The 26,082-nt window shown below is 46.1% G+C and overlaps 1 protein-coding gene across 9 annotated transcripts in view; it reads right to left on the bottom strand.

Moving 5' to 3' along the window:
- Positions 1-263: 263 nt before the first annotated feature.
- Positions 264-26,082, bottom strand: part of ZMYND8 (zinc finger, MYND-type containing 8) — a 165,015-nt gene continuing 139,196 nt past the window's right edge. For 6 of the 9 annotated variants that reach the window (XM_011983739.1, XM_011983741.1, XM_011983744.1 and 3 more), the window contains 7 exons: positions 20,228-20,308; positions 17,708-17,786; positions 14,844-15,083; positions 12,194-12,354; positions 11,151-11,217; positions 3,544-3,627; positions 264-1,814 (listed from right to left, as the gene is read on the bottom strand). In XM_011983739.1, coding sequence (XP_011839129.1) covers positions 1,678-1,814; positions 3,544-3,627; positions 11,151-11,217; positions 12,194-12,354; positions 14,844-15,083; positions 17,708-17,786; positions 20,228-20,308 — 849 coding nt within the window. In that variant the 3' untranslated portion in view covers positions 264-1,677. The remainder of the gene's footprint in view (positions 1,815-3,543; positions 3,628-11,150; positions 11,218-12,193; positions 12,355-14,843; positions 15,084-17,707; positions 17,787-20,227; positions 20,309-26,082) is intronic. The other 3 variants (XM_011983743.1, XM_011983748.1, XM_011983742.1) reach the window with 1 other exon arrangement.

Below are 26,082 nucleotides of genomic sequence, written 5' to 3'. Positions count from 1 at the left end.
TCCAGTGTGCCCACCACCTGGCTGTGGGGGGTGTTCGTGACCTCTCACGGCCCCTTCTGGGTTTGGTCGTGCAAACCTGACACAGCCATCCCGACCAAATGGAAAACTGCAAATTCGAGGACGACCACGGCGTTTTTCCAAAACAGTTTAATTAAAAAAAGGTAAAGAAATCTGAAAAAATCGGGGGGTGGGGGAAGGAATGGGAAAACCCAAAAAAGCATACCGTGTGAGTCTACTGGCTCAGTGACAAAGAAACACCACCATCAAAAAGATATTTAAGTTTAATACAAATTTTATACAAAGAAAATGTGAAAAAATACTTCCATATGCTAAAAGCAATTATGCTTCACAAATAAGGCCAGCTAGGCTATTTTTTTGTTTTTTTGACAACTGCAATTCACAAATGTTCTTTCTCTCCTGTTTTCTTCTAATACTCTCTTCTTATTTCTTCTCTAATATGGGTAACTAGCTGGAAACTGTACAGTTCGCATCCTCTTATCAACAATGAAGAGAAAGTAAACAAGACTAAAATGTACAACAAAACGTACTGGAATGATATCGTACAATTAATTTTCTCATATACATACATCACCTTTTGCTTTTTGATCAATGCTTTTTGTTTTACACAACATACAAAATGGCTCTACAGCATACGTAGTGTACGGACAGCATGATGGGGCCTTGCTTTCTCTCATACTGCCTGTGTTTCATGCTTACATAAAAACGTGAAATTCCATCATATAAATAATACGTACATGCTTCATCCCAGACTCAAACGTCCTCTGCGTGCACCTTGCCTTTGAGTCCTTGCTTCCAAGAAGTGCAGCGTCTCTGACCAAGTGTGTGTGAGTGTGTTTAAAGGAACCACAAAGCAAAGATTTTTTTTTTTCAGAGTGCATGATCCTAACACTTTCTATGTTCTCCTCTTCTGTGACTGAGCTGAGTGGGGCTTGTTTCGGTTTCTCTTCTGTAAACAAGGACATGGTTTTTTCCCTTTTAGGAGTAGAGTCATCATTTCAATCACGTGAAAGAAACTAGCTTCTCCCTGTGTCCGTCTGGTCCGGAGAGCTTGCGTTTTAGGAACGTCGTAACGTAGTAGCTGAAAGGAGCCAACGGCTTGACAGGATAGAGTCTGTGCCGAAACTCCCGATCCCAACGTGCTGTGTAGACACATGAGTGAAAAACGGCTCGCCCTCCCCTGCGTATCGAAGGATGAGGGCATGAGTGTGAAAGTGGTCCCCGGGCCCAGTATCCATTCCATTGTGTGACTGACAGGCTAACTGACCATCCCTTCTCCAATACCAAAACATTCTTTTTGTTGTTGGGGTTGGTTGGTTTTTTTTAATTGTTTCTCTTTTTCTTTTTTTTTTTTTTTTTATAAGTTAAAGTTAATACAAATATAAAAAGGGGAAGGTCCTCTAGGTTTCAATGACATCCACAAATTATACATTATTTACACCTAAAGCACAGGGCTCGTATGGGTGAACAGTTCGCAGTCAAAGCCGATGCCGGGTGTCCTGTAGTGTAGCAGCCCCTGCGCCGGGGGCTCAGGCTCAACTGAGGGTTTTGTCATTCTCAAGTCTGAAAGTGGCTGTTCTCCTCCCTTTGTTGTTTCTTCTTCTCCTGGCGTCTGGGTTTTTCTCCAGTGGGGTGGGTGGTTTGTGTCCCGACTCGCTGCTAGTCCCAGAAGGTGTCCAGCCGAGACTCTTTCGGGAGGAGGCTCTTCGTGCTGGTACTGCTGTTGTGCTCGGCACGTGCCGATCCCCTCTTCTCATCGCTGCTGCTCCAACTGGATTTACTACTCCGGGAATGGTCTGAGGAGGAAAACCAATGTGTTTAGCATGCCTGCCCACCTGTGCCTAAGCATAACCATCCTGCAGTCTGACCTGCCCTTCCTGCATAGGAAACCACCTTCCCCTCCCCACTGATGGTTCAAACACTGCCACCACTGACTGCCCTACATCTGTGGGTCTGGAGAACAGAAAGGCAGCACAACTTATTTTTTAGGATGTAACAACAGTCAGTTGGAAAAAACAGTAGGGTGTCATGCTCACAGAGAATAAAGATTTGTGAACTGCCAAGGAAGGCATTTCTTGTGCCGTGTCTGGAACCATGTACCCTTACTACATCACTGAACGACACAAGCACCCCATGCACTTCTGGGTCCAACCTTGGCTCCTGGAGAAAGATACCGAAATTTGGCATGCAGTCTACTTCCGTCAGTGGGATTTCTTTTATCCATGTATAGGCTACTTGAAAATGGACTTACAACCAAATCACACTTGTCCACCCAAGGGAGAGGATCATGAAGGAGAAGAATGGGTAAGTCCACCTGGGAACACAGACCCACTGACTCCCGGTAAGGACAAGCTTATGGGTGACTGAAGGATTCAGAACCAGAGTAAGACCTAGGATGGCTTCAAGGACACATGGACAAGGAGCTGAGTAGTGACTAAGTAAGAAATAAATGAAGAAGCTGAAGGAAGAGCCGAATGAGGTGTCTGTGAAGAGTACTTTAGCCAACAGCCCAGGTCTGCAGGCTCCGCTGGACGGCTGACTGGGAGAAACTTCCAGCCAAGCCCTAAGATCCCATCACATCCTGGATCATTTACTAAGTTCAGACAGACTGGGACAGAATTATTTTTCAATTTCTTAAGGTGGGTGATAATGTTTGGTTGAAAGAGGTTGAGGGAATGAGTGGAGTGGGCCAAGGAGGGGACCACGCTACTACCTAGGGGGGCTGCCATTTCTTGCTGCCTGGTAAAAAGGCGTGTGTGGGTAATCATGAGTTCTGGAAGATAAGCAGTGAAGAGAATGACAAAGATCTCCAAAGTCATGTAGTTACTCAGGAGAGAACTCTTCTTAGTCACTTGCATCAGTGACCAAAAGGGAGCAATACTATGGCAGGCAGAGCTGGGGGCAAAGGCAGAGTCTTCTTAACAATCCTCAATCTGCCTTCTTATGCCTTCTTCCCTTAGCCGCCAAGCTTATGCTTTTAGTTCTTCGGAAGGACTCTGGGGAGTGATCCAGTTGGTCATCCCGATCCGTGAGAATATCCTACAGTGATGTGGTCAAACCACATCAAGTCCTTCCAGCTCTGGTGAGGGCAGAGACCACCGGCGGGTACTAGAAGAAATGGGACCAGGGCCAAGCTGAGTTCAGTCTCTCTCTCCCAGAACCAGGCTGGCCAATGGAGGGATCTGCAGGCCCTCACTCCTCATATGGAGAGGACACGGGACACTGGCTGCCATAGCCAATCACCACAGGAGGGAATCAGTGTTCATCTAGGACCCTTTATGAACAGAGCGAGGACGATCTCCATCAAGAAGCCAGGCCACGTGCTCGCTCTCATTTCCTAATGCAGTTTGTGATGGCGACCAGAGGCACAGCAAAGAAGAAACATTGCAAAGGAAGACCCACCACTCAAAAGAACAGGAGAAGACACACCCATAAAGAAAAAACACACACGGACACACACAGAACGAGCCTTCTGCATGCCAGGAAGAAGCCCCGGCAGCTTCCGTGAGACAGGGTCATACTTACACTTCTGGGCGGGGTAGTTGGGGTGCGGCTGGTGGTCTGTGGTGGTTGGGGCATAGGCAGGTTGCTTGTCACACCTTTTGCTAACTGAAGAGATAGCACAGGTAGCCTCAGAGTCTGTCAGAGAGCTGGAATTCCGCACAACCCAAGTGCTTACTATTTTTGTTCATCAACAGGCTACTGTTATTAGAACCAGTTGGCACCTTCATTCATGTCACCATTGTCCAACTTTAATGCAAGCACAGGAGACTAAGGCTCTTTAAAAATGCATATCAAATCACAAACAGGATCACTGGACACAGCACAGCATTACAGGTAGGAAATAAGGTATACAATGACATAAAAGCAACTCAGCATTTTGTAAGCCACAAATTCTCAGAACCACTAGCTCTGCCAATAGCCTAATTCAACCATGGGAAACAGAGGTGGGCACTAGAAACATGCTAAGGTTGAAGGCACCATCCCAGAAATCCAGACAACTTAAGGCAAGTAGTAACATCAACTGCCCACAGTGATAACAGAATAGGGAGGAGAGGATGGAGAAGGCACACATGATGAGGAGGACTGAGGAAGGGGCTCCAGATGAGGTGGCAAGTAAGCTAAATTCTCAGCTATGATGGTAGCACACCAACAAATCACCTCTGAAATCAAAGAGTCAAAAAACAGTGATATGAAAGGAGTCTCCATAAATAACTGATATGGTGAGAAGTTTCATAGGAAAACAGTTGAAAGTAAGATCAAGAGAAAAAACAGAAACTCCAGGAAAAAGTAAGGCTGTAAAAGAATGGAAGTATAATCATAGTACACTATGTGACTCTGCCATGAATGATATGGTCATAATCATGTAAGTAAGAATTGTCACACTGCAACTTTCTAGACTAAGCCAACAGACAAGAGTGAGGCTTAACTGCAGTTATAGAACAGAATGCACATGTTCTCAACCTTGACAATGGGAAAGTCACAGGGCAGGTGGGAAGGCTGGCTACGACAGGGGTGGGAGAGGTGAGGAGAAGATGGACTGCCAGAAGAGGGGTCAAGAGATACTGTCTGTAGCAGACGAAACAAAAGAGCTAAGGAGGCAGGTGTTTCATTGGAGCAAGGTAGCACATAAAATAGTAACCTCAGTAGTGTGGGAAGAGGAAGAGTAACTCTCACCTTTTAAAGCTGGAAGTCAACAATATCTAAAGATAAAGTCAAGAAATAGAGGTATAGGCAAGTACATTATTTGTTAGTAAGGAGGCAACAGGAGGACCAGAATGAGCAGTGCAAACTGGAACTAGGAAGAGTTTTTCCCTGCACTATTTTATTCTCTGCAACTCTGTGCATATATATCTTTAACTAAAAGCTTAAAATGAAAAGACGAACAGGAGAGGCCCGTGCCCACATACTAAGGGAGCTCATACCCCTACTAAAATTCTCTCCCTTCCAACTAAACTTAGATGTACTGTCCTAGTACCTGATGCACATAAATAGCACAGGAGCCTTGATGTTTTTAAAACCCATGCTCCTTCTAGATATGTCACGTGCGCCGTCACCAGCAAGCAAGTGCTGGCAGAAGTAAAGTGAGACAGATGAGGAATTAATTAGAAGGGGATCAAAATTGAGGACGTCTTTCTGCTTTGACGTGACCTGTCAACACAAACTGCTTTGGTGAGAAAATCGGGAAGACTGAGAAGACCGAAGGCTGCATTCCCGCACAGACCCCTGTGGCCTCCCTGCAGCTTCTCACTCGCGCTCTCAGAATCACTGCGGCACTGACTGCAAAACGCACTTTTCCTGCCAGTTTCTGACCATGGGCTCCACGGTGCTCTCACTGTGCCCAGCCTCTTTCCAAGTCCTAAATGTGGGACTAAATCTCTTGTTTTTGAGACACAGTCTCACTCTGTCGCCCAGAGTGGACTGCAGTGGCGTGATCTCAACTCACTATAACCACCGCCTCCTGGGTTCAAGCAATTCTCCTGCTCCAGCCTCCTGAGTAGCTGGGATTACAGGGGTGCATCACCACGCCTAGCTAATTTTTTATACTTTTAGTAGAGACAGGGTTTCACCATGTTGGTGAGGCTGGTCTTGAACTCCTGACCTCCAATGATCCGCCCACCTTGGCCTCTCAAAGTGCTGGGATTATAGGCATGAGCCACCACACCTGACCTAAATGTGGGGCTAAATCTCTTCTAGTGTATCCCTGGGTATACCTCAATCTTTATCCAAACCCTGGAGAGGAGGCCCTTTCTGACATGAAGATACCATGATTCTAGCCAATCTGGTCGTCTTTTAAGAAGAAAGCCTCTGCTGCTGACCACGGTGGCACAGGCCTGTGATCCCAGCTACTCAAGAGGCTGTGGTGGGAGAATCGCTTGAGCTCAGGCCAAGTTCAAGGCCAGCCTTGGCAACAAGGCAAGATCCTGTCTCTTAGGTTTCAAAGCAACATTTAGAATTAAAAATGTCAGCTGGGCGTGGTGGCTCACGCCTGTAATCCAAGCACGCTGGGAGGCCGAGGTGGGTGGATTGCCTGAGCTCAGGAGTTTGAGACCAACCTGGGCAACACAGTGAAACTCCATCTCTACTAAAATACAAAAACTTAGCCAGGTGTGGCAGTGTGCACCTGTAATCCCAGCAACTCGAGAGGCTGAGGCAGAAGAATCACTTGAACCTGCGAGGCGGAGGTTGCAGTGAGCCAAGGCTGCACCACTGCACTCCAGCCTGGGCAACAGTGCAAGACTTCGTCTCAAAAAGTAATAATAATAATAATAATAATAATAATAACAATAATAATTTAAAATGTCCATGACTGTTAATGGCTTAGGGGGATGGTGGAGTATCAGAATAGAAACTGTATCATATCAGCGGCAGAGTGTGTAAAGAAAGGGAAATGGAGACAAAATGAAATGACTTTTTTTTTTTTTTTTTTAAATATGAGGTATCATTCTGTTGCCCAGCTGGAGTGCAGTGGCTATTCACAGGCACTCACTGCAGCCTCAAAACTCCTAGGCTCAAGTGACCCTCTGCCTCAGCCTCTCCAAGCAGCTGGGACTACAGGTGCACCCTCCCTCTAGAATAACAACTCTAGAAGAGACATCTAACTGGGTTGAGGAAGGAGACAGGACAGGTCTTACACTGTGCCATTCAATATGGTAACCACTACAGTAAGATAAAACGTTGAATTCCATTCCTCAGTCACACTAGCCACAGTTCAAGGCTTCAGCAGCGACACGTGGCTAGTGGCTACCATAGTGGACAGTGCAAATATGGCCATTGTCACAGAACGTTCTATTGGAGATGCAAGGTGTCAAGGAAGGCACTTGGAGATAGATGAGGATATTTAAGTGCCTAGGAAGAAAAGCAGTACAGAGTGAGAAATTTGGCTACAACAAAGGATGCAGATGCCTTTGAATGGCAGGAGAGAAGGACACAGCACACCTTGCAGAGGCCAGAGGAGCAGCCCTGAGCACCCAGGGATGGTGATGCAGGGAGAGATGCAGGGAGGTCCAAAACAGAGCAGAGAATTTCAGAAATGGCCATTATGGATGATGGAAAATCCTGATGGAAAAAAAAAAAAAAACTTGGATTACAACACAGGCCTCTGGCCAGGCTCGGTGGCTCACGCCTGTAATCCCAGCACTTTGGGAAGCCAAGGTGGGTGAATCACTTGAGGTCAGGAGTTCAAGACCAGCCTCGCCAACACAGTGAAACCTTGTCTCTATTAAAAATACAAAAAATTAGGTGGGCATGGTGATGGACACCTGTAATCCCTGCTACTCAGGAGGCTGAGGCAGGAGATCGCTGGAATTGAGGAGGCAGAGGTTGAGGTGAGCCGAGATCATGCCACTCCACTCCAGCCTGGGCAACAGCCTGGGCAACAGAGCAAAGTCTCCGTCTCCAAAAAAAAAAAAAAAAAGGAACACAGGGCTGGGCGCGATGGCTCAAGCTTGTAATCCCAGCACTTTGGAAGGCCAAGACACGTGGATCACCTGAGGTCAGCAGTTCAAGACCAGACTGGCCAACATAGTGAAACCCCATCTCTACTAAAAATACAAAATTAGCCGGGCACGGTGGTGCACATCTATAATCCCAGCTACTCGGGAGGCTGAGGCAGGAGAATCATTTGAACCCAGGAGGTGGAGGCTGCAGTGAGCCGAGATCATGCCACTGCACTCCAGCCTGGGCAACAAGAGTGAAGACTCTGTCTCAAAAAAATAAAATAAAAAAAGAACACAGGTCTCTCAGGACAAAAAGTATTGATAAAAGAAAAACAGATATTGGAAAGATGACCGGGCAGAAGAGAATCTTTGCTTCTGAGGCCAGTGACCCAGATTTGCATGTGTGATGAGATGAGTTTGTGTTCTTGTATAACATTCTCCTGTTAAGCACTGAGGCTCAGGTGCAGGTAAATCAGAAGTGGAAAGCTGGGGTTCTGCCAGATGGACATGTTAGGAAAACATTCCGGGCCTGGGAGACTGGGTTGTATTAGCAAGGGTACTGCATGGCAATTAAGCTGGGTAGGAGCTGGGTAAGGAGGTGGGAAGGAGGGAGGTATAGAAACAAGAGTTAGTAGATTTGGATGAGGAAAAAAAGGCCACATCTGCACCCTGACGTTTCCCAGAGATCAGTGCCTTATTAGTAGAGCCAGACACAAGTGCCATTACTCAGCCATTTTTGAGTTACAAAAGCAATTTTATATGGGTCCACCTAAGTATACCTGAAATATGGTTGCAAGCACGAGTCTGGATTGCAAAGCTCAGTTAGTTACATATGGTTGCAAAGCTCAGTCCTTGTTAAAAAGAGAATCAAGAAATATGAGAGATGCTAAAGACATCTCAGCATCAAACTGAGCCTGTTAGAAGGGGAAGTGAAGAGGGAATTGCTTTTTCAATAGATGGTTCTGTCATATTTAAAGCCAAGTTCATATCTCCCTAAAGTCAGCTCATGTTACTTCCTCTGGCTGTGCCTCCAAATCCCACTCACCTTTCAAAGCATGAGTCTGGCGAGATCTGAACTTAAGTCTTGGCTCTCACAATTACTCATTGAGTTACTTGGGCATCTGAGTTAACACATCTGGACCTCAACTTGCTCATCTGTATAATGGAAATACTAACTATGTTCTCACGGACATTGGGAAGAAACATGATACGGTGTGTAAGTGCTTCATGCTGTTCAGTAGCACCAATAGCTGCTCTTCTGACTTCCTCTGGAACTCCACGGAGACAGGGATTTATCTGCCTTATTCAGAAAAACTGCCCCTTCCTGCCCCCTGCTCGCCCCCCTCTTCCTCCCACCATTTACTGGGGCTTCTTGCCTCCTCTCCTTTCCACTCCCTGGGATAGTGTGCCTCAGGTCAGGAGTCAGCAAACTATGGCCAGCTCAATGCCTGTTTTTGCAATTCAGGTTTCACTGGCACAGGGCATACATTTGTTTACATATTATCTATGTCTACTTTCACACTACAATGGCAGGGTGAGCAGCTAGGACAGGGACCATGTGGCCTGCAAAGCCTAAAATACTTACTAAATAGCCCTCTACAGAAAAAATTTCTTGACCCTGGTCTAGGTAATACTCCTCCAGCCCGGAATGGAATACAATGCCTCTCCCAACTACCTTCCTGTATGCCACCCTCCTGAAGCCAATGGACTCCTGCCAGATTCATCCCACCACAGCATCATTCATCTTCTCGGATGCCATATCGATCAAGCCACTTTGAGGCTCCAAACCCTTAACAGCACCCCTCTGTCTGAAACAGTGTTTCCCTAACTTGGAGCTTCCTCACACCACCTGTGCCATTCCGACACATCCATAGTCCTCTTACATATTGCTTAGTTCATGTTTTTATTTTAAACTTCTATAACTTAGGTCAATAAATAAACTTTTATTGTTAACCAACAAAAAACACAAAACCAATAAAATCAGCTGTCAAAGGCAACTCCAAAAATGAATGTAATGAAAACCTTAAATTAAAAGTTCTAGGGTGGGGAGCATGCTGCTAAAATCTAGAGTCTGCTCAGTCTTTGTTAAAAAGAGAATCAGGAAATATGAGAGATGCTAAAGACATCTTAGCACTACACTGAGCCTGTTACAAGGGGAAGTGAAGAGGGAGTTGCTTTTTCAATAGGTGATTCAGTCATATTTAATGCCAAGTTCATATCCTCCCTCCCTAGAGCAAGCTCGTATTACTCCCTCTGACTGTGCCCCCAAATCCCACCCAACTTTCAAGGCCTAGCCCCTTCAGGAAAGCGTTCCCAACTCCCTAACAATGGACATCACTTCTTCCTCCATGCACTCAATATGCAGAAGTGAAATGAAATGTTTGCTTTTCAGCTCAAGAGAATCATCAGTGGCTCATGCCAGTAATCCCAGCACTTCCGGAGGCTGAGGCGGGAGGATCACCTGAGGTCAACAGATCAAGACCAACCTGGCCAACATGGCAAAACACCATCTATACAGTTTTTTTTTTACTCTGTCTCCCAGGTTAGAGTGCAGTGGCACGATCTCGGCTCACTGCAACTTCCACCTCCCGGGTTCTCCTGCTTCAGTCTCCCAAGTAGCTGGGATTACAGGCGCACGTCACCACGCCCGCCTAATTTTTGTATTTTTAATAGAGACAGGGTTTCACCATGTTGGTCAGGCTGGTCTCGAACTCTTGACCTTGTGATCTGCACACCTCAGCCGTCCAAAGTGCTGGGATTACAGGTATGAGCCACTGCGCCCAGCCTACAAAAAATTTTTTTAAAAATTAGCCTGACGTGGAGGTGTGTGCCTATAGTCCCAGCTACATGGGAGGCTGAGGCAGGAGAATCACTTGAGCATGGGAGGCGGAGGTTGCACTGAGCTGAGATCACGCTACTGCGCTCCAGCCTGGGCGACAGAGCGAGACTCTGTCTCAAAACATCAATCAATCAATCAATCAATCAGCAAGCAGAAAGGTACTGGAGCTGTGGTGCCAGGCAAAAACCTTGAATGAAATAAAACTGTCTTCCACCAAGAAGGCACCTTCTCTGAACCCTTCTGGAATGACACAAAACTGCTTTAAGAAAGTGCAAGAAAAAGATTCTTTGGGCTAGGGAAGGAAGACAGCTCAAACTCCACAGAAGAAAAACCCTAGATGTCAAGTCTCAGAAAATTTCCCCAAATCTGCCTGTCAGGTTATTTTCCAAAAGGAAAGGATTTTACAGAAAGATCATCCGCCTGAGTACTGCCTTCAATTCTCAAAGGTTTGAGCGCCTTCATCCACCCTATGCAAGTGTTAGAACCTCAGAATAAAATCTTACACAGTGTCATTTACCATGCTCATTTCCCTGAGAGAAAAAAAAAACTCCCCAATTCAAATGCACTTCTTCTACCCTACCCCAGCTCAGCAACAGAGGCCTCTGTCCAAATGGAGTTTTATGTGGATCCCCAGTAAATACAACAGGTAATACCAATCAGTTTGAAGAGGTACCTGAAAGTTAACATGCTCAGCTACCCACTCACCCCCACTGACCCACCCCAGGCACCTCTAAGGATCCATGATCATTTGGAAACCATTGGAATAAACTCTTCAAATTCTCCCTGACAAAATGGCTCCCCATCTGCCCATCTGAAATGTGAAAGCACCGTTCGCCCACCAGGGGGCAACATACCAGAGCCTTGGTTGGAGCCTAAGAGAATGGAGGAGGGCGTCTCTCTGGAGCCAGAAAGGTCAAGGGTCTAGAAATACAAAAAGAAAAAGATGGACTCAAGGCACTGAGGCTAATGTCGCCCCCACAGGGAAATCCAGGGAGTCATGGGGGTGCTCATCGCTGCCCCCAAAGCATCTCAGTGCCCTCTGCCTGGCACGGTCAGGTGGGAGTGATGGGCACAGGGCGGCCAGGTGGCCAAACCCCGGGTGCCATTTCCCACACTGAACAGGCTGGAACACAGCACCAGGGTGGCCCCTCATTCTACCCTAGAACATCCACTGTTTCCTAAACTCCACTCACTAACAGACTCCCCTCCAGATTTTTGCCATATCCAAGAAGAGAGTTCAAACTTCTATCAGTCTGCTTTTAATTCATGCTAGCCTCTGACTAGCTAATACTATCAGTTAAACCAATGTGTTTTAACTGACAGTCTAACGATTTATCTTTTTCCTAACATGCACTGAAATAGACGAACAATGACTAAAAATGTAAAAAACTATATACTCATGAAAATAGTCTTCGCATACCATCGATGTCACATACATCACACCCTGGCAAACAAGGAGGTGAAACCTTCGTGGCCCAATGTGGCGGCCACTAGCCACAGGTGGCTACTGAAATCTCAATTAGTTAAAATTAAATAAAATTGTAAAATGCAGTCCTGGGTCACACTGGCTGCATTTCAAGTGCTCAAAAGCTGCATGTGGCTAGCTGCTACCATTCTGGGTGGGAGGTATAGGACATTTCCATCATCGCAGAAAGTCTTCCTGGGCGACACTACTCTACACTTTGAGGGCCCCAGGGGAAAGTACTAGGGAGCAGTTGCCAGGTCCTACACACACCAGCTCAGGCTCCATGTTCCCACACATCCACTGGAAATTCTGGCACACTGTTACGACAAGCTTCCCAAAACATGCAACTTTCAGGGCGGCAGACAGGGGGTCCTAAGTCCACTTGGCACAAAGGGTAGATGTCACTAGCCAAAGGCACAGGGGGATCCTCACCGAGCCACTGTCCTTGCTTTTCTCAGTGGATGTCTCCTTCTCTTTGGAGGCGCTGGCCGTTTCTGAAGGTGCTGACTGTGTGCTCGAGGAGCTCCCCTGGGACGACTTATTTAGTGTTTCTGTGTTCACCTCAGCATCCGCTTCCTGCTGAGGAGCAGTAGCTGGGGACAAAGGAGAAAGAGATGCCACATATACACAGAGTATGATGATTTTGAAACATGCATGGAGCCCCGCCCTGCACCCAGTGGCACCCAAGGCTCAGCCCCACCCAGGGCATAAAAGTGTAGGCTCAAGGGGGCCGGATTGCCAGAGTTTTCCAGAAGCTGGAATTCCAAATTTTAACATAAACATGCTGAAACGGAGTCTCGATCTGTCACCCAGGCTGGAGTGCAGAGGCATGATCTCGGCTCACAGCAATCTCTGTCTCCCGGGTTCAAGTGATTCTCCTGTCTCAGCCTCCCAAGTAGCTAGGACTCAGGTGCACACCACCACGTCTGGCTAATTTTTGTATTTTTAGTAGAGATGGGGTTACACCATGTTGGTCAAGATGGTCTTGAACTCCTGACCTCAGGTGATCCACCTACCTCAGCCTCCCAAAGTGCTGGGATTACAGGTTTGAGCCACCGCGCCTAGCCAACACGTTGATTTTTAATGGTTAGCAATTCAAGTTTTATTAAATCATTCTGGGAACAAACAAAGCCCATCAACAAGAGCCACCCTGTAACTGCCAATTTAGGGTTACTCTATTTAGTAATTTCTAGGTGGAGACCTGTATTTTTAGCCCCAGGGGCTTGCTTCCTTCTAAGGTGGGACAGGAAAACCACATGAAAGGCGACACGCTGTCAGAGGCCCAGAGCATCTGGAGATGGCAGAAACTTGGACACATAGAAAAACAGGGCATTGGGGAGGAATTTAGGAAGAACAGATGTAATTATATCACAAAAAAAGGAAAGCCGAAGGACATTTTGGCCATCTTGGCAAAACAGCAAAAGGCTTATCAGACACATTCCAGAACGTAGGGAAACCACAAAGAGACTTTACTCCAGTGAGAGACCAAAAGTCTCTACAAAGAAGACGTCTCCCTAAAGACTAAAGAACAGGGCAAGGTATGCTCCAATCATGCCTTTTAAAAAATAATAAAAAAACAGACAGATTTGTCTAGAGCAAGAGCTGGCAAGCTAGTGCTGCCTGTTTGATTGGCAGACAGCCACATCCATCCATTTACATATCATCTACGTCCATCCATTTACATATCATCTAAGACTGCTTCTGCACTGCAACAGCAGAGTTAAGTAGTAGCAACAGAAACCACATGGTGTACAAAGCCTAAAATATTCACTCTCGCCCTTCACAGAAAAGGTTTACTAACCCCTGGTCAAGCTCACCCTTGAGTCATTTACGTACCATCTTGCAAATTTTGCCAATCTGTAGACATACTACCTTATTGTATTATTTATGTGACACTTGAAATTCTTTAAAATGGAAGCGTTTAATTCCAACCATACAAAGCTAGTATCATTTGCCACAAATTAAAGCTAATTGTAAAAAATCACCTATAGGCTGGGAATGGTGGCTCACGCCTATAATCCCAATACTTTGGGAGGTAAACGCGGGCAGATCACTTGAGGTCAGGAGTTCAAGACCCAGCCCGGCCAACATGGCGAAATCCCGTCTCTACTAAAAATACAAAAATTAGCTGGGCATGGTGACGTGTGCCTGTAATACCAGCCACTCGGGAGGCGGAGGCAGAAGAATTACTTGAACCCAAGAAGCGGGGTTGCAGGGAGCCGAGATCACACCATTGCATTCCAGCTTGGGGGACAAGAGCAAAACTCTGTCTCAAAATAATAATAATTTATAAAATATTATTGATGCCGGGCGCAGTGGCTCACGCCTGTAATCCCAACACTTTGGGACGCCGAGGTGGGCAGATCACCTGAGGTCGGGAGTTCAAGACCAGCCTGACGAACATGGAGAAACCCCGTCTCTACTAAAAATACAAAAAATTAGCCGGGCGTGGTGGCTTATTCCTATAATCCCAGCTACTCGGGAGGCTGAGACAGGAGAATCACTTGAACCCAGGAGGCGGAGGTTGCAGTGAGCCAAGATCACGCCACTGCACTCCAGCCTGGGTGACAGGGTTGAACTTGGTTTTCCAAAAAAAAAAAAGAATTGACAAATTCTAACTAGATAGTGCTTCCTCATGGAAGCTGTAGGCCTAGGGACTGCTTGTTCTACGTTGGAAAGGGTAATTACAAATATTACAGCAGTGTCAAAGACAGGTTAGTTCCATACCAACACTTTTTACTTAACAAAGAAATTGGGAATCCATATTGTCTAAAGCCACAAGTCCATTACTGCCAAAAAAAACCCACAGTGTCTCAACTTCAGTACTACTGACATTTTAGGCCTGAGAGGAGATCAAGGGTTCTGCAAAAATCAAAGGTTCAAAATGTCCCTGGCTCAAGTCTTAGCTATGTGCCTGCATGCTGCTCACCTATGTGTAAGAAACACAGTTGTCTTTGAGTGAAAGTGACCAGAAACCAGGCAACCTCCCTTGTCAATTAGCCCTGAGACCCTGAGGTCCACAGGGGAGACCAATGCCCAGCCACTGCAGCCCAGGATGGGAGGCAGTCCCACAGTGCATTACCTGACTGGGTGCAGGACTTCATGTGCTCAGGCCAGTGGGCTTGCTGGCAGGGGTAGTCACAGTAGCTGGTGTTCCAACAGCAGTAAAAGATGGCCTCCTTCTTGCAGTTGGCACACCACTGCTTCTTCTTGGTCTCATCTACCGCCTGCTGCTTCTCCAGCTCCAGCTGCTTCTTCACCTCGGCGATGAGCCGGTCCCGCTCCTGCTCCAGGCTCTGCCGCATCTCCGCCATGGTCAGCTCTGGTGGAGGAGGGGAAGGAACACTGTTCATCACCTGACCCCAGCCCGGGCTGTGGGGCTATTCCTGCCCCCAGATTCAGGCAGACGTGGGTGCAAGACCTGGCTGGGAGAAGCCCTGGCTGTGTGCCCATGGGCAATAACCTAGCCCGAGTCTTCATCTGTAAATAGGGCATTCATCATAGCGACCAGATGGTGCTGCCTGTTGAGAGTGGACATGAGGCGCCCAGCGTGGAGATAACTGCAGCCCCAGAGGATTTTCAACACCAGACTACATTCTGGGAATTCCTCAAAGTAACCCTTGAAACAACTGCCACCAAAACTCACTTTCCATCCTATTATTCATTAACATAAACCGTTTCCCCCCTATCAATCTATACCTATATAGCACCCACTACATGGAGGCACTGTTCTAAGAACTTCATAAATATTAACTCAAGTAACCCTCATCCTAATAATCCTACAGGGTAAGTACTACTATTGTACCTCTTTCACAGATGAGGAAACTCAGGCACACAGCTAGCTGGGCCTAGAACTCAGGCATGCTTTCTTGTAGGCATCTCTTGTGGCATTGGATCCAGATGGGACTGTGGTTGAAGATTATACTAACAGGACAACTATGAACCTACTCAGTCTACCAAGATTTCTCTAATTTTACTTCAGTAAGTCCACTGGTAATTCATTTAGGAGTGACCTGCAGGTTGTAATAAAAGAAAAATAGGCTGGGTGCGGTGGCTCATGCCTATAATCCCAGCACTTTGGGAGGGCAAGGCGGATGGATCATCTGAGGTGAAGAGTTCGAGACCAGCCTGGCCAACATGGTGAAACGCTGTCTCTGCTAAAAATACAAAAATTAGCTGGGCGCAGCGGTGAGTGCCTATAATCCCAGCTACTTGGGAGGCTGAGGCAGGAGAATTGCTTGAACCCAGGAGGCGGAGGTTGCAGTGAGCTGAGATCATGCCACTGCACTCCAGCCTAGGCAACAAGAGTGAAACTCCATTGACAAGAGAGGGAAAGGGACAGAAGGGGAGGGGATGGGAGAGGAGGGAAGGGAAATGGTCCCTCAATTCCTTCAAATACTCTTCCTGAACTTCATAAAAGAAAATTAACCCCTCATAAAGAAGTTAACTACTTGTGGCCAGACAGAACCTTTGAGTCAATCAAACTACCTTTAACTATGGGCCTGCAAACCATAGCTAACTTTTGGCCAGCCCACAGGTAATTTTTTCAAATGTATAGTCAACATATAAAAAGAAAGGGATTTTATGAAAGTACGATTCCCTGATTTTATTAGAAAAACAAGAAGTGGTGGCAGGGGCGGTGGATCACATCCATAATCCCAGCACTTTGGGAGGCCAAGGTGGGTGGATCGCTTGAGGCCAGGAGTTTGAGACCAGCCTGGCCAACATGCTGAAACCCCGTCTCTACTAAAAGTACAAAACTTAGCCAGGCATGGTGGCGCACACTTGTAATTCCAGACACTCGGGAGGCTGAGGCAGGAGAATCACTTGAACCTGGGAGGCAGAGGCTGCAGTGAGCTGAGATTACATCACTCTACTCCAGCACAGGAAACAAGAGTGAGACTCTGTCTTTAAAAAAAAAAAAAAAAAAAGGAAAACGAGAAGAAGCAACAACACCCAAATACGCGTCCAGAAAGAATGAACCAAGGGCTCCTCTCCAGGGGGCTCTGAAAGGATTCATGTCTGTGACTTCGATGCAGATCACAGGTGAGCAGGTAGGCGCATCTGGGCATGGGTCCTCAACCTAAGAGCTCTGCTGCTGCCAGCAGCCCATCTGATGCTATGTGAGGATCTGAAGCAATCACTCCTACCTTTGGGGAAAAGCTTATCTATACAGAATGATGGGCCAAAACATCTGTCAATCTAATCCAGGGACCAATAAAGTATTTTTCTCCACACTGAGCAGTGCACGGGAAGCATCCAGATATTGTTAAAGGGCCCGGCATTCAATGATGAACAGGGTGAAGAGTGCCCAGACTTGAACTGTGGCCATGTCACTTTGAATAACTTCCTCAACACGGCAGTTTCCTCCCTTGAAAACTGGGGATATACCCACAGCATGCAGAGTGTGAAAAAAAGAAAAGGAAAACCAGGGATATAACAGATCTCTTTAACACAACAGTTTGTGTGATGAAATTAGTTAAGTTCACTGCAGCCTCAACTTTTCTCAGGTTCAAGTGATCCTCCTTCCTCAGCCTCCCAAGCAGCTGGGACCACAGGAGCATACCACCAGGCCCAGCTAATGGCTTAAAATTTTGTGTAGAGATGGGGTTTCGCCAGATTACCCAGGCTGGCCTTGAACTTCTGGGCTCAGGTGATCCTCCCATTTGGGCCTCCCAAAGGGCTGGAATTACAGTGTGAGCTGACCAACCCTCATTATTTTATTGTTGAGGCTGGTGTTCTGAACAGAGGAAAGGGGGGCTCCCACCAACACCCGCTCTTATACCTGGTTTCTCCAGGCCAGACTCTCAGGATTCTGTGGTCTCCTACAAGTCATACAATCCTAGCCTAGTTTTAACTGCACTCACATCTGGGCTTGACTCCAAAGGTACAAACAAGTTCACACACAAAACCCTCCTCAGTCCAGACCAATGTGTCAGGCCTTACCCAAGTTGTGTTTCATTTCGGAGAGCTCTTGCTGGTGCAGCCACTGGAGCTTCTCTATCTCGATCCTCAGTCTGCGAATCTGGAAGAGGGAGAGCGAGCATCTTCAAAAGCTGTCTCATGCAGTTCACCAGCAGGTTTCAGAAGCTCAACCATGGCTGGCTGTGAAGGGTACGGGAATCATGCTAACCTTCCCACAACTATAGTTCAGAGAGGTGAGTACTAGTGAGTGAACCCAAATTTACCAGAAACACTGGTTCAGAAAACCAAGTATAAACAGGCCATTGATTCCAAGAAATACTGGCACGAGGGAAAGCCACTTAAAGTGACAAGGACCAGACTTTCATATAAATAATATAGTAAGAGTTTGATTAGGATTTTGGTCTATAAATATGAAACAAATACAAAGATAGCTGGATTTTCGCTCTTACATAACAACATTTAGGTGGTGCGATCCACACTTATTCACCTGAAATTCCAAAGCCTGACATCTCTGAAAACCAAAGGGTATTTCTGGGCAGGGGAGGTGTGGCTGTGGGGCCAAACTCATTTTGAAGGGAAAATAAACTCGACCTGATCTGATAGGAAACTAACTAAACGGTGTTTCGGCCAAGTGCGGTGGCTCACACCTGTAATGCTAGTACTTTCGGAGGCCAAGGTAGGCAGATCACCAGAGGTCAGGAGTTCAAGGCAAGCCTGGCCAACATGGAGAAACCCTATCTCTACTAAAAATACAAAAATTAGCTGGGCATGGCGTCGCACGCCTGTAATCCCAGCTCTTGGGAGGCTGAGGCACGAGAATCATTTGAACCCGGGAGGCGGAGGTTGCAGTGAGCCAAGATCATGCCACTGCGCTGCAACCTGGGTGACTCTGTCTCAAAAAAAAAAAAAATTAATTTAAAAAATAATAATAAACAGTGTTTAATTATCACAGTAGTTCTCAACCGGGGCAATTTCGAGTACTCTCCCCTGTCATGAGAACATCTGGAGTCATTTGTGGTTGTCACAGTTGAGCAGTGTTGCTGGCATCTGTGTGTAGAGGCCAGGGATGCTGCTCAACATCCTACAATGCACAGGACAGCCCCACAACAGAAAAGTACCTGGTGCAAACGTCAGTATAGCTAAGGCTGAGAAAACCTGATTTATTCACGTAGTGTGAACAATCACATTTCATTGCAGAAACGGTGTCTCTAATTGTGGGGGGTTGCATATTACCTCTCTAAAATCCAAAAAACTTCTGGCATACATCCAGACCCAAGGTTTCAGGTGAGATATTATGAACCCGTATTTTCAACCACACACCAATTCTTACAATGTATACAAACAAGAATGAAGTTGTTTCTAAAGCATTATTTTTTCCCTTCTTCTTTGATGTCCGAAGCATAATCATAAAGGTCATATTTGTAAAACTATTAAGGGGATTCATTGATTTTTCTTGGGGCCTCTCTTAAATCTTTGTATTCACAATGTTTTCTGTTTAAGGAACCACAAGGTTGCCTTCCTGAAGATTTTCTCCTCTTCATCTGAGCACCAGCCTAATGCTGCCAAGTCCTAAAAGGTCAATAGCTCTGCAAAGGATTCCCACAGTTCTCCAACATCACCTTAGATGACCTCTGTAAGTCCTGCCACTTGTCATTTCACCTGATAACCTGTTTGTATCTGGTCCACACTGTACCATCCACAGACAACCGGGAAGTGGCCCACTCTCCAAGCCCTGATAGGGAATTAGCCTAAAGGGGAAGTTCAGGGAGGTATATTTTTATAAGTGGACACTTTATAAGTGGATAGCTTAATTTTTTTTTTTTCTCCTTAAGAGACAGGGTCTCATTCTGTCTCCCAGGCTGGAGTATAGCGGCACAATCACAACTTACTATAGCCTCAAACTCCTGGGCTCAGGCAATCCTCCTGCCTCAGCTTCCTACAGAACACACCACCATCTCCTGCTTGTTTTTTTTAAATTTTTGTAGAAATGGGTTTCACTATGTTGTGCAGGCTGGTCTCAAACTCCTAGCCTCAAGCAATCCTCAGGATTCCCAAAGTGCTGGGATTACCACAACTTCCCAAAGCGCTGGGATTACAGCCACCACACCCAGCCAATGAAATGTCTTAACCACTTTCTTCTCTACGCAATTACATAATTATGGAGACTCCAGTACACAAAGTATTGAACAACAAGAAGCACTTATATTAAAAAGTCCAAACTTACAGAGAAGATTCAGGAGCCAGTTTTACATGAAGCAAAAAGAACTGGTGTCCAGTTTCACCAGTAGGTTAACTGAAGCTCTGGTTTTGGCTGTTTTATTAGAAATGAATTGATCACACAAAGCAGGGCATGTCTCCACAGCCCCAGCTGACTGGCTAAAGGAAAAAATACCCTCATCGACAATCACAATCAGTAGAGCCAGCTTAGTGACCAAGTCAGGATCCAAGAGGGGTTTCCAGAGAAGCTTCTTCAGGGTATCACCTTTAAAGCAGCCCATAAAACACTTTTAGCAAATAAGGAATTCATGTGTCACCTCTGACCTCAGCTATTGTGCTTCCAGTAGTGTTTTTAGAAAGATCGTTGTATATTTCTGTCATTGTTCCTTTTATTGCGTCCATCATCTGAAAGATAAAAACAGAAACAATTCAGCTGATCACTTCTTGGAGGCTTTTCCTGGAGACAAATACCTAAAATCTATCTGTATAAAGCAGAGGTTCTCAACTCAGAGCAATTTTGTCCCACATGAGACACTGGGCATTTCTGGTTGTCGTGACAGGTGCAGGAGCGAGGAGAAGGGGCTGCTACTGGCATCTGGAGGGTGGAGGCAGGGACGCTGCTAAACTTCCTACCTAAACCATGCTAAATGCACACAAGGACCCCGCACAAAAAACAAAAACCTTTGAGTCCAAAATCACCAGCACTGAGGTTAAGAAACTCCAATATTAACAGGGTAAAAATTTCCAACAAATTTCATGTATTGCATTGTGGTGCCACTTCATAACCATAAAGCTAGTTTCCATACCCACATAAAGCTAGTTTCTATACCACAGTTTGGCTGAAACTGGAGAGGCCAAATTTGGCCCCCAGATGTGTGGTGTTTTTTTTTTTCTTTGTTTTTGTTTTTTTTTGTTTTTAAGGGAAGTCTCACTCTGTCGCCCAGGCTGGAGTGCAGTGGCGCGATTTTGGCTCACTGCTACCTCCGCCTCCTGGTTCAAGCGATTCTCCTGCCTCAGCCTCCCAAGTAGCTGGGATTACAGGCACACACCACCACGCCCAGCGAATTTTTTTTTTTTATTTTTAGTAGAGACGGGGTTTCACCATTTGGTCAGGCTGGTCTTGAACACCTGACCCTCAAGTAATCCACCCACCTCGGCCTCCCAAAGTGCTGAAGCCACCGTGCCCAACCCCTAGATGTCTTTTATTTGGCCAGCACGGTAGGTTCAAGAGAGGGATTACTGTTTTAGTTTTCATTATTTCCCCTTAAAAAACCAGCACCGTTTTACTGAGGTATATGCATATACTACACCATTGATTCATTTAAAGTATACAATTCAATGGCTTTTAGTACCTCAGAGTTGTGTATCTATCACCACAATCATTTCACAACATTTTCATTATCCCGTAAAGAAAATCCCACTGGCCGGGCGCAGTGGCCCAAGCCTGTAATCCCAGCACTTTGGGAGGCCGAGACAGGCAGATCACCAGGTCAGGAGATAGAGACCATCCTGGCTAACACGGTGAAACCCCGTCTCTACTAAAAAATACAAAAAACTAGCCGGGCAAGGTGGCGGGCGCCTGCAGTCCCAGCTACTCGGGAGGCTGAGGCAGGAGAATGGCGTAAACCCGGGAGGCGGAGCTTGCAGTGAGCTGAGATCCAGCCACTGCACTCCAGCCTGGGCGACAGAGCGAGACTCCGTCTCAAAAACAAAAAAAAAGAAAGAAAATCCCATTCCCCCCAGCCTTAGTCTTCACTTCCCGGTATCCCATCCCCCCTCCCCCAGCCACTGACAACCACTGATCTGCCTTCTGTCTCTCCACATTTGCTCAGTCTGCACATTTCATACAAATGGAATCACACAACTCAAGGTTCTCTGTGATTCACGCATCCGTGCTGCAGCAGGCAGCGGAACTTCATTCCTTTTTATAGTCCATTTTATAGATATGGCTGGTTTGTCATTTTAATGCCTTCAGTCAAGACACTGTCTTTGCAGTTCATTTCCCATATTCTTTTTCTTTAACTATCTGACCCTTGAAGGCATCAGCCAGTTGGTGACATCAGCTAAGGTCCATGCAGCAGGCACCCAGGGATTTTCTGACTATGTTCGTAGGATGAATTTCTCTTCTACCTCCCACCTGCCAGCTGACCCTTCCCCCATCACAGCAGAAAGAGGAGGGGACAAGAGATCAGGCTCTGTCTCAGGCCCAGCTTGACTGGTATGAACTCTCTCCAGCGCCTTCTAGATGCCCCAATTCAGAGAGAAGGCGGGACAAAGAGCAGCCTCGTATCTGATGCCTCACTATCCATGGCCTCTAAGCCTCGGTTTCCCCACAAAAAAACAAGAACTGCATGCCCCCCGGTAGGGTGTGCACGAGGATTAAATGAAAAAAACCACGCAAGGACTGTGTCTCGTTACCTGCCATGGAGCAGGTGTTCATAAAGAAATACCTATTCATCTTATTTTTAAAGAAAAAGATATTCATACAAGTATGCAATTGCGTAATTGCTGCCAAGCCCCAAAATAGTAGGCCCAAATTCGCCGCAAAATGGAGTAAAATGAATAAAATCTCTGTTGAGATTTCCACGCTCAACTTGCTGTGGAGTCCACACCAGGCCACTGTCAGCGAAAACACTGTGCACTTTCCACAGCTTTGCAGCCTCCTGCACTTGCATCCTTGCTCTGTTGCACCCACCGTGTCCATTTTAAAAATTACAACTAAATGGCTTTACAAGAAAACTTTAGAAAGTGGGCGAAATTCAATACATTGCTAATGCGATGGTCACATTCCATTTCAAAGATATCATGCATTCGTGGACTGCCTTTTACTCTAAACTTCCAAATATAGCAAAGACTTCAACATCAGTAAAGAACACCACTCTGCCAAAACACACAGAACTGCGTCTTCCACTCCAGGTCACCTCAGAGACAGGAAAAGTTTATCGGCTCCCAAAAAACGTCACTGTGTTCATTTTCTTTAACTTCAAAGAAAACACCTATCAAAAAAATCATTCCTGGACAGGCACGGTGGTTCATGCCTATAATCCCAGCACTTTTGGGAGGCCAAGGCAGGCGAATCACCTGAGGTCAGGAGTTCAAGATCAGCCCGGCCAACATGGTGAAACCCCATCTCTACTAAAAATACAAAATTAGCTGGGTAAGACGCCATCTCTTAAAAAAAAATTTTTTTTAACAATTTTTTAAAGAACAAAGGGGATGCAGAAGGTAACAGAATTAAAATGGTTGCAGGAGCTGAGAAAACAGCCTTCCTGCAAACCACTAATCAGATCTACTCAGCAGACCTCAGCTTTCCCATTCATGAGCAACAGCTGGGACCAAATCAAAGGAAGGTGATGTAAGGACAACTTAAGGTAGAACAAGAGATCATTCAGGCAAAACCAGACACCTACTTAAATCACTAACGAGAAAATTACCCCCTTTCAATTCTCTAATAATCCTACAGAATCCTACAGATCGCTTTAGCAAGAAGTCTCAGTTTGGTACTGTTAGGCCTTGAACACTTTCGTGACAACCTCCCCCGTGTTTTGTTTTGTTTTGTTTTGAGACAGAGTCTCGCTCTGTTGCCCAGGCTGGAGTGAAGTGGCGCAATCTCGGCTCACTGCAACCTCCACCCCTTGGGTTCAAGCAATTCTCCTGCTTCAGCCTCCTGAGTAGCTGGGTTTATAGGTGCCTGCCACCACGCCAGGCCAATTTTTGTATTTTTTAGTAGAGATGGGGTTTCGCCATGTTGGCCAGGCTAGTCTTGAACTCCTGACCTTAGGTGATCCACCCGCTTGGGCCTTCCAAAGTGCTAGGATTCCAGGCGTGAGCCACTGCACCAGGCCTTTTCTTTTTCTTTTTTTTTTTTTTTTGAGACACAGTCCCGCTCTGTCCACCCAGGCTGGAGTGCAATGGTGCAATTGGAGCTCACTGCAGCTTCAAACTTCTGGGCTCAAGTAATCCTCCCATCTCAGCCTCCCAAATAGCTGAGACTACTGGCACATGCCACCATGCCCAGCTAATTTTTTTTATTTGTAAAGACATGACATGATCTCCATGTCTTGCTCAGGTTGGTCTTAAACTCCTGGCCTCAAACGATCCTCCCACTTGAGCCTTCCAAAGTGCTGTGGTTACAGCCACTGGCTCAAACAGCCACACTGAATCCTAAGAACAGTTGCTTATAAAAGTCGTGTGGCAACAGTTTGTGGCATGAACATTTGTGATCAGCAGGCTTGTTTGAAATGCACAAAGCAACTCAAAGCCAGGTTAAGTGCATGCTGTCTAGGGCCTGGCTGCTATCATTCAAAGTCCAGCTTGGCCGTTCACTAGTCTGTGACCCTAGACACACTGTGTAGCATCACTGGGCTTCAGTTTTCTCATCTATAAAATTGGGGTGATAACAGTATCTACACTTCATCAATTTGTCAAGAAGACTGAGTAAGTAACATAAAAAAGTGCTTAGGACAGCATCTAGCCCAGAGTAAATACTATGCAGACATATTGCTACCTTATGTGGTGGGAAGGCTGCCGATGATCCCAACCTAGTACTATTTTGTGCCCATCTGTAATCCCCTCCCTCTGACCTAGCAACTTGCTTCTAATCAATGGAATACAGCAAAGGTAATGGGGTGTCACTTCTGTGATTGGCCTAAGTAAGCCTGTGACTTCTGTCTTGCCAGCAGGCTCTCTCCATTGCTGGCTTTTGAGACAGAGTTTCGCTTTGTCGCCCAGGCAGGAGTGCAGTGGCACAATCTCGGCTCACTGCAATCTCCACCTCCCAGGTTCAAGCAAGTCTTGTGTACCAGCCTCCTGAGTAGCTGGGACCATAGGCGCACACCATCATGCCAGGCTGATTTTTTGTATTTTAGTAGAGACGGGGTTTCACCGTGTTACCCACGCTGGTCTTGTACTCCTGAGCTCATGCAATCCACCCAGCTCGGCCTCCGAAAGTGCTGGGATTATACGTGTGAGCCACCGTGCCCAGTCTCCATTGCTGGTTTCGATGAAGCAAGTTGCCATGCTGGGGAGGCCCACATGGCAGGCAACTGAGGGTGGCCCAGACCACCAGCCCTCAAGGAAGTGAATCTTGCCAGTCACCACCTAAATGACCTGGAGAGTGGATCCCAGTTGAGCCTTTGTGTGAGTCCCAAACCCTTGCAGACACCACGACTGCAACTGCAAGAGATCCTGAAGCGGAGAGCCCTGTGGAGCCGGGCCCAGATTCCTGACCCACAAACACTGTAGGATAATAAAGGTGTGTGCTGTTTAAAGTTGCTAAGTTTTGTGGCAATTGGTTCTGTAGCAATAGATAACAATTACACCTACACAGAAGCAATAAAAAGAAACATGACCAATGAAAACTCATTTGGGTAAAAAAAAAAAAAATTCATATATATTTCTCTCACCATTGAGAATTTAAAAAGATTCCTCTTCTCTTAACTCAATATAATAAAGCTAATTCTTTATCAGTAAGACTATAAGAATTTTAGAAATAGGCTGGGTGTGGTGGCTTACACCTGTAATCCCAACGCTTTGGGAGGCCTAGGCAGGAAGATCAGGAGTTTGAGGCCAGGAGTTTGAGACCAGCCTGGGCAACAAAATGAGACCCTGTTTGCATTTTTAAAAGAGAAAGAATTCTAGAAACAACCATCCTCAATTATTTTCATCCATTCTCTCTGAAAACCAGAACTGTTTACTCATCAGTATTAATAATCTACTCATCAGTAAAGAGTAAATTATTACCTTAGTAATTTACTAAATAATCTCAGTAGATTATAAATCAACAGCTATTGTTAAGTTATTGATAATAACTGAGGCCAATAAAAAGAAAGCCCAACTATGTGTTAAGCACTTACTGCACGCCAGGCACTGTTCTAGGCCTTGGCAGTAAGCAAAACAGACCAAAATCCCTGCCTTTGCGGAGCTGACATTCTGATGGTTATTATTACTAATGTGGTCTAATGAAAAGGTACACAGTACATCAGTCCAGGGCACTCTCACATGACGCTGAGAACCGCAGATGGTATCTACCTGAATTCAACAATGACCATAAAAGCACTTGGCAGGCCGGCCGTGGTGGCTCACACTTGTAATCCCAGCACTTTGAGAGGCCGAGGTGGGTGGATCACCCGAGGTCAGGAGTTTGAGACCAGCCTGGCCAATATGGCGAAACCCCATCT

The sequence above is a fragment of the Mandrillus leucophaeus genome, unplaced genomic scaffold (assembly GCF_000951045.1).
Source record: "Mandrillus leucophaeus isolate KB7577 unplaced genomic scaffold, Mleu.le_1.0 Scaffold255, whole genome shotgun sequence".
In the NCBI taxonomy this organism is placed as follows: Eukaryota; Metazoa; Chordata; class Mammalia; order Primates; family Cercopithecidae; genus Mandrillus; species Mandrillus leucophaeus.
Note: the sequence above shows the minus strand (reverse complement) of the source record. Positions and strands in the feature narration are given on the sequence as shown.